Here is a 9,226-nt window from a genome sequence, read left to right as displayed (position 1 = left end):
AAAAAAAAAGACAGCATACTCAGCTCACCACTCTCAAGAAGGTAAAAATTAGTTACTTCAGGAGTTCTTTGCCTCCTCCCTCTGACTTTATAATTTAGGCAACTACCCATCAGCTTTTGCAAAGTCTGCATTTTGGGAAGTTACTGCGGAGTTGAGTTTTACTTTTTAAGTCTAGCACATTACACAGCCTTCAAGGTACACCACTGTCAGTACTTTCAGTGTTAAGCTCTCTCTCTTTATTACAACTGGATTTCCACCAAGTCTAGCAGCATTTATCAAACAGAAGATCTGGACAAGCGAAAGAAATCCATGAATAAAACTGAGAGGAGATGGGTATGCTACAATTGGATAGAACTGAATAAGCTGGGAAAGTGAATGGAGAGAAGCCTCATCATGTTCAAATAGAAATGTGAAGTCCTGCTACTGGTGAAGGCCAGGAGGAACTGAAAAGCAACTCTGCAGAGCACCTAGCTGGTGGTGCATGGAGGGAGGGGTGTCTTGGTCGACAAGCAGAACATGAGCCAGCAATGCACCCTGGTGGCAAAGCTGTCCAACAGCATCCTGGGCTACCTCGGTAGAAGAGCTGTGAACAGGTCATGAATGCTAAAGGCCTCGTTTGAGTGCTGTGGCAGGATCTGGGCTTCCCAGCATGAAAGACTGGAACCTACTGGAGCTAGTACAGCAAAGGAGCACGAAAATGATTAAAGAATAGAGTAATCTGACACAGTATTGAGAGACCTGGTGATGTTCAGCCTGAAGGGGAGAAAGGTTGGGGGGGAGTCTTAATGTGTATAAATACCTGATGGGAGGGTGTAGAGAAGATGGAGCCAGACTCTTCTCAGTGGTATCCAGTGAAAGCACAAGAGGCAATAGGCACAAATTGAAATACAGGAAGTCTCCTTTAAACAAGAAAGCTTCTTTCCCCTTCTTTTTGACCATCCTCAATTTTAAACACTGGAACAGGTTGTACAGAGGTTGTGGAGTCTTTCCTTGCATATAGTCAAAATTCAACTGGACAAAACCTTGAGTAACCTACTCTATCTGACCCTGCTTGGAACAGAGAGGTTACACCTGACTATCTCTGGAAGTTCCTTCCAACCTAGGTAACTTTCTGGGAAGACTCAGATGTGAAGCAGAGCACTAGCAGCTCACAGTACCAATTTAATAAAAGCTGATGAAACAGTACAATGCAGATTTACAGCAGACTGCTGACTTAAGATCATCGCTTTCATAAAATCATAGGAATGGCCTGGGTTGAAGAGGACCACTATGATTATCTAATTTCAAACCCTCTTCTGTGTGCAGGGTCACCAACCACCAGACCAGGTTGCCCAAAGCCACTTTCCAGTAAAGCCTGTAGCCTGGTCCTTCCAGGCTGGCCATAAAGCACTCCCTGCTTTCAGGGAAAGCTATTTACACTCAGCACCTATAGAAAAATAAGTGGGATTGGAAGAGACACACAACCACCAACATCCAAGTCTACTCTCTCCATACCTTGCAAAGGTAGACTAAAAGCAATTAATTTACGGAACATTTTCAAAATGAGAACCTCCAGTTTGCCTGAATAGAGTTTGCACTTTTCAGCATGACACCCAGAAGAGTATTTACTTACAACAGTACTGTTCTGCAGTGTTTTACATGTTAGGAGCTGCTTGCTCCACCAATACAGGCTTACCTGTGCCTAACCACGCTGCGCAGGAACTGACTCACAGCTGATTTGTATACACGAGGCATCCACTGCCCCAATGGATGGCTGCGTATTTTCAGAGTAATCACCTGGATGTTGAGCAGATCTGCCAGCTGTACAAAGGACTTCTTGTCTGCAGCAGGGAGAAAGCACTAAACATCAGTCCACTATCATTTAAAAAAACAAACAGCCCCGCCTGGCAAATCTATGTGCATATAAGTTGTAGCAGTCTGGACTTGATACCTCTGCAGCCAGCAAAGCACAAGCCCAAAGAGGTATCCACCACAAAACAGGTAGAATTCAGTGCTCAAGCAGTTCCTCTGGCCCATTCCTGACAGACTGGCTTAAAGCAAGGCCAAAAACCAACAAAAACCTTTAATGATCTAGCATGATGAGACTGGCCCATCTCTCCCAGTATTCTGTCTCCAGACAATACAAAGCAAGTGGCTCTAACAGAATATATGCTATGTTATTTGGAGGAATCTACTAACAAGGGAAGTGGTCTTTGTCCTGTGCTGAGAAGAGGAAGAATCTTTCTTCATAGGGAACTTGGCCTGATGACAAATGGCCATGAAGAACTGCCCACAGCATATAGCACAGGCACAAAGAACATCCTTTCAGGATCTCAGTAATCTGGAGAGGGAAGTAACTCCCTCTCAATCCATTACATAACATGAGTTCCAGTGGCAGAACCCTGGAACCAGGCTCCTGATCCCAGGCTCCTCCCCAGTCCATGCGCACAGCAGGCCCCACTGCTCACCTATGAAACCCTTCTGCTCATCATCTGAGATGCGTAGCAGCAACTCTCTGTGGGAGTTGCTGATATCAGGAGCCACCAGCTTGACAAGCTGCTTCCACTGTGCTTCTCTAACCACAAACTGCGTTCCCTCCTCTTCCTTCAGGAGGTTGAAGGCCTCTATCATCTTGCGGCGCTTCATGTAAGCAAGCGTACGGATCTCATTCTAGAAAGAATGAGAAGATTCAGGCAGCTTCAGTCACGCTTTACCCTTCTTTGTTTACCTTACTTCCCTAGCACAGAGATGTATCACTCCAAACTTGTTTCTCTTACTAGACATGATGTAGAGCAGAATCCATGGGGTGATGAGAAATGCCATTTAACAGGCAACCACAGGCCTCTGGAGGGATCACTGGATTGCTTACTGTTGGGAGATGCATTGAAACAAACAGAAGGGAAGACAAAGGATAGTATCTAACAGGAAGGAGATGAGGCAATACCTCCCAAAGATCACAGGATCTGCATGTCTGCCGGTCACAGAAGGAAAGAGGATATGTCCACACACATTTGCCAGCTATAAGAGAATACTGCTGACATCAGGGGCGGAGATCTTTTTCTGTACAAGAATATAAGCAGGCTAAAGCAGCTCATAACCTTGGGAGACTGTAGCCTTGGGGAAAGCCTAGCAGACTGCTTACTGGGTAGGAGAGTCAATCCCCTCATGGGGCACCCAGGAATTTCCAGCTCTCATCTTTTGATCTCACCTATCCAAGCTGTGCCTATTCATCTGGCACAGAAGAAACAAGAGTTCAGATTACTTCAACCTTCCTTCACATTTCCCTTGCTCCAAGAGTCCATGCAGTGGCAGAAAAAGCGTGCTGTGTACTTACAGCCAACTGAAAACAGTCTGCATTGAAGCAGTGGTTTTCTCTGCAAGAACTAGTCCTCTAACAGACATAACAGACATGCACCTCCTACCTGCTTCAAACACACCAGAATAGAGTATTTCTTTTTCATATACTTAGAATTAGTAGTAATCTCCACTATATGAAAAGCAGACTAGTATAGGCTGAAAGCTATACGTTTATTCAGGAGAAGCTGTTCAGCTTCTCCACATCTTGCAGAAGCCTCCCAAGGGGAGGTCAGATGCCCCCATGCAAGGTTATATAGAACAGCAGGTAGCTGGTGATCACAATTCACCCCTCCGCTTATTACCTTCAGGTGTTTTTTGTAATTGTTATACACAACAGCCAGGAAGAGTGACATGAAGATATAAGTGTTGACGATGACAAAGGCAATGAAGAACAGGGCATACCATGAGCTGAAGTCAAATGCTGGCATCCTAGAGAAAAGAGATATTACTTGCTAAGCAAGACAGGGAAATAAAACCAAACCATCTTCCTGATGAATTGCAGAATGTTTTGGATAGCCAGATGAGACATCCTCAAGGGAAAAAAAAAAAAAAAAAAGGAAAAACCAAGAACTCTGTATTAGTTGTTACAAAAATTTAATTCCACCAAGTTTGAATCCTGTGTTTAATTGGTCCCTCACTCATATGACTCAGAAAAGAAAGCACAGATTAAACTTCTGTCAGCATGACTAAGTTCAGACACACCAAGTCTTGAGGTGAGGTCTCAGCCATACTGGTGAGTTATTGGCTCCAGGGTCCCTCACTGCACTTCTGCTTAGGTTCCCAAGGAGAACAATTTGTGTTTCACCATTTAAATATCTGGGATCCCCATAACAGTCCAGTTCCATTCAGTACATCTCCAGCACACAAATGAGTCCCACTCCACCCTCAATCCCATCTTTCCTGATGAAATGGTAACAACAACTCGGAACAAGTGAGGATCAGAAGTCCAAGCCTGTTCTAAGTTTAACATAGTTGTGCAAGTTATGAAAGAAAGTTTGCATACACATCCCTGCAAACATCATGAGATAAGATACATTCAATCACTAGAGCACACTCTTCCTTTTTTATGAAAGTGTTCTAATCAAAGAGCTAGGGGATTTGTCTCTTAGATTGATGCCTTACTCAGCTGATGGATCTTTTGGAAAGCTTTACTTTCAATGCATCTTTTAAAGAAGTCCTCCCAACCTGTGGGGTCAGACCTCAGACTGCGGTTCAGAGGCCATCTATAAAACAGATGGGTAACAATTCTTTAAAATCCTACAAGCTGGAGAAGTGAGAGCCCCATTACTACTCTGGAAGACATTGCTTTGCACAACAGTACTGTTTAACCTGAGACCTTGCCAGGATGCACAAAAGTCAGTGCTCAGATAGCTGAGTGTGAGTGTTCAGGTTTAGTTGTTGCATCAAGATACCTCTTGGTTACCTAGTGCCAGAGGGATAGGAAGCTGAGAAAAACGCAGCAGCAGAACAAGCAGAGTAGGTAGTATTAGAAGACTCTTCCCTGCTCCCCTCTCACCTCACCCCCTCTATTCCCCAAATGGGAATAGGAAGTGATGTCACCTGCCAGAGATACTGATCACAGCTTTATATCACAACAAAGTTATCTTTCCCCAACACTAGGAGCAGGACACCAGCATTTGCAACACAAAGACTGCAAGCTCAGCATACATACATGACGTCCGGGCTGTTTGCAGTCGTCACCAACACATAGAGGTCAAACACAATTTCTAGGTAGTCTCTAAAATATGGCAAGCCTTCTGCTGTCTGGAGGTTCCTAGGAAGAAAGCAACAACCTGGTGTTAAGCACAGAGACCATATCTCACTCCAGCAACTACAGGTATCAGCACTTCGTATTTAGTAGAAATCATCTGGAGTTGCCAGATCCATTCTGTATAGGAGGAATCACAGCCATTCATCCCCCCATACTCTGGAACGACAACAACAACAACAACGTTTTCACACCTCTCACCAAACAGCTTCAGAGCCATGAGGGAGAACATGAGAAGGCTAAACATGAAGAGCAAGAAGACATAGGTGATCTCTGGCAGTGTATTGCGGATGCTGCGGAAGGCTCTTCGTATCTGTCAGGAACAAAGGCAGTGTTTAGAAGCAGTATCCACTTTTCCTATCACCATCTTATCAGAACAGAACACCTACACAGGGACAGGCAAGCACAGTGAGACACAGGGGCTTGTCTGTTGCCTGGAAGGAAGGATCCTGACTGCATGAGTTCTTCCTACTCTCACACAAGTTTGCCCAGGATAACAAGAGGAAAGCTCCACTGCTCAGGCAAACCTGTGCAAGAGTACCAGAGCTTTCCTCTTCATCCTCCCAGCTTATGTTGCATTGTGAGCTGTTAGGCAAGGGACAGACAGCCCTGTGGCATCACTGCAGTGCTCTTGCTCTAAAGAACTGGTCAGAGACAGAAGTCGGTCACTCCAGGGCACTAAACGTGCTCCGAGCTTGAGAGTTCAGCTGCTCCCTCCTGCAGGCCTCCACAGTGTAAGTTTATTTGCAAGTCAGAACACAATAGCCTTGGGTAGCAGGGCAAAGATCTCCCTGTGGCAGTAGGGACCAGAGTCCAAACCATCCATCTGGACCACAAGCTCAGTTTGGAGAACTATGCAACATTTGTGCTTGTTTGCCTAGGAGACTTCCAGAAATAAGTAACCTGGCCCCAGTCTCAAAGAAAAACAGTTTTCTTGTACATACTGCTTGCATTTACTACTTCTGGGAGTAGCAACTAACTGCTTGCAAACAGACATTGGTCTTCCATACAAGCTGAAGGAATCACAGCCTGTAGGCTGAGCTTATGAGAAACATTATTCTTTCCTCCACACAGTGTCAGTCTTTAACAAAGATGACATGACAGCACTGTGTATGGCAAGATGCTCTGGTTTCATTCCCAAGCTTCTTCAGGGCTCTGGACAGCAACAACCCAGTCCACAGCCTTAGGAAGATGCTTTGCAGTACCTTGCACTATGCCCCAGCAGCATCACTATGAATGCACCCTTTTCTCTATCTCGAAGTCTTGCTCCAGGTCACCTCAGAGAAATTCACTTCAACGAGTCTGAATTCTGCTAGTCTACATTCTACTACATTCCCTTGGTTCTCAGAAAGCAGCATGCTGTCCAGAAGCAGTAATTCCCATTGGATCCATTCCTTACCTGGCGACTCTCTGCAAAGTTGACCAGGAAGATGGGCCTCACTATTCTGGACCATCGAACACTCTTTATGTTGTATATCCTGAGGGCCCCATAGATGGCCAAATCAGTCAGAGATAGCTGTAGAAGAAAGAGGATGAAAATGCACAGAAACAAAGTCAGAAACATGAATGAGCTAATCCAATTACCTTCTAGACAAGCCAGACACACATACAACAGGTTTGTGAGAACAAGCTGATGTGTCAATTGGTTTGGCTAAGGCTCTTGTGCAGCAGACCCCAGAAAAGACACAGGAGGAACAAAAAGCTGCCTTCACATAGCCCAGCTCAACCCTCGTGATCCCAAGATCTAACTCACCAGGATTGCAACCATGATGCAGATGTTCTTGGTATCCTTCCAAAATACATTACGACGGGTGATTTTTGCAAAATGCATCAGTCGGCCAAAGAACACCAGAAGGCACAACACCTCCACTAAAGAAGTAGCCTGAAGACAGAAAAGAGACTCCAGTCAGGACTAAAAAAAAGCAGTGCTAATCCTCTCCATACAGAGAAGGATTCTCAGGCTGAGGTGCAGGTGAGAAAAAAAAATGAATATATAGGGCTCATATAAAAGTTTTGCCAGTGAGTTTTGCTGCTGGCTGTTCTACAGGCTCATATGTGGCAATAGTTTTAGACTTCCTTTGTGAAACTCCCTGCCAAGTGCAGGTTAGAACCAGTAACTTTGTATTTGGTTAGAACTTGAGGAGTACATCAATCACAAACACTGGTGCAGAAAAAAAAAGATCAAGGCTGAAAGTGTGGAAGGGAGCAATGTGACACTGCCTAATCACATCAGTCATTGTAGGCGTCCACAGGACCATATCTAGTTTTTATGCCCATTTTTGACCCCATTCCAGCATGTGGGAAGTATGAACAGGAAGATCAGCAGCAAGCACCTCTTTACACCTTTATAACTTGTCTCAAGCATGAAATACACCACTGAGCCAACACAATAGTAGCTGTGTTATCACTTCTGCACTGCCTGGAAACTCACCAGGAAAGGGAGTGGATACACAGCAGGTTCTTCAAACACTGCCAGGGAGAGGTTGAGAAAGATGAAGATATAGGTGGCCGTTCGCATAAACCAGTGGTTATAGAGATAATAAAGCCTGTAGAGAGAAGGCAGTGGCATCATGAGTAAGGAGTAAGGGGTTCAGCGTATGTACCCACGTGGTCAGCAAGTCTGTCTTAGAAAAACAGCACACACTGCCCAAACAGTAAAGGAAAAAGGGTACATCAGTATAGATAGAACAGGGAAGTGTTCAAAAGTTTCTGTCAGAGTAAGCTTTTCTATGTAGACACACAAGTCAAGAAGCATTCTGTCTCCTCTAGCAAAGCCTCTGATGACTGCTAATATTAACCTCGAACACACTAGGCTCTCAGTCTTCCACAGGAGCATATAATAGTGGCTCCTTTTGGAGCACATCCACAGAAAGAGCACGGGGTTTCTCTCCTAATATATAGGATGCCTGTGTTGCCAGGTAATCATCTCACATGCCCAATCATCACCCAAAAGGTACAAGGCAGGTGATAAAATGAATGACAACACTATGTCCTTAACAACAGCACTAAGACACCACCACGTAAAACCCACTCATTTCAGCTATTCAGAGTTAACATACTTAAGTACAAAACTCTTGAAGCTTCAGTAGCTGAGCTAAGAGAATTAAAAGTGTGACCGATTTGTAAAAGCGGCTAATCAGGAGAATCAATATTGCAGGCAAAATAGCTTTGGTTTTGGGAATTTCATTTGCCTAACTGCTAATTAACAAGCTTTTGGTGACTTCTTACTTCTAGCAGCCACTGCCCTTGCAAAAAAGCACCTGAGCAGAGACACCACAAGCTCCTAGGATTAGCTGAAGTGTTGGTGCACATGGGGCTGTTGCCATCATTACCAAGTCAGCTGGCACAGGGCTGTTCTCCCACCTGGCTACCACAACCCTGCCACTCACAGCCCATGCAGCCACCTTCCAGCACTTCCTTCCAAGCACTGAGCTGTCCATACTCATGATCTCTGCTAGCACTACAGCTTCATTTTGGTTTTTGCTTCCAGAAAAGAAAGAAAAAAGTTTTCATTTGTCTTCCTATAAGACGCATTGAGTTGGATTTAATATACACATTCCAGCTTCAATTCAGACCTTTACAGTCCCACTCAAGAAGGCCTCTCAGCATTCCATCTTGGCCTCACAACCACCATACAGCTCAGCACAGCTCTGCAGACACAGGCTTCATCCACCAGAGAACTACTGAGATTGGAAAAGATCTCTGAGATCATTAAGCCCAATCCCAACCCATCCCCACTGCCCACATCCCTCAGTGCCACATCCCCACGGCTCTGGGACACCTGCAGGGACAGTGACCCCACCACTCCCTGTCCAGCTGTGCCACTGCCTCACTGCACTTTGGGAGAAGGAACTCACCCCAGCCCCCCCAGCCCCAGGCTGCCCGCAGGAGCAGAGCCCTGCAGACCCCCTTACCTGACAGCCTCGGGGGAAGTCTTAAAAGGAATGTTTCTGTTGTACTGCGCATCAGAGACAAATGCTGCTGCCAGCAGGAGCTCCTGGGGAAGAGACACGGGTCAGGGGGTGCTGGGGGGCGAGGGAAGCACCCCGGGGAGACTCCCCCACCCAAAGGCGGAGATGGAGCACAGAGAGCACACGCCGCCCTGCACTCCCTGCTGCCGCC

At 45.6% G+C, this 9,226-nt stretch overlaps 1 protein-coding gene across 1 annotated transcript; it reads right to left on the bottom strand.

Annotated features, from left to right (window-relative positions):
* Positions 1–6: 6 nt before the first annotated feature.
* Positions 7–9,119, bottom strand: LOC100545311 (two pore calcium channel protein 2-like; the record flags this gene model as incomplete). The annotated part of the gene is made up of 10 exons (XM_019613458.1): positions 7–954; positions 1,676–1,820; positions 2,448–2,649; positions 3,639–3,765; positions 5,009–5,110; positions 5,299–5,417; positions 6,504–6,620; positions 6,858–6,986; positions 7,536–7,650; positions 9,019–9,119. Coding segments are annotated over 10 exons (1,164 nt in total), but the record flags the coding sequence as incomplete, so codon positions are not given.
* Between the last annotated feature and the right edge of the window lie 107 nt (positions 9,120–9,226).

This window comes from Meleagris gallopavo, chromosome 2 (genome assembly GCF_000146605.3).
Source record: "Meleagris gallopavo isolate NT-WF06-2002-E0010 breed Aviagen turkey brand Nicholas breeding stock chromosome 2, Turkey_5.1, whole genome shotgun sequence".
NCBI classification, from domain to species: domain Eukaryota; kingdom Metazoa; phylum Chordata; class Aves; order Galliformes; family Phasianidae; genus Meleagris; species Meleagris gallopavo.
Note: the sequence above shows the minus strand (reverse complement) of the source record. Positions and strands in the feature narration are given on the sequence as shown.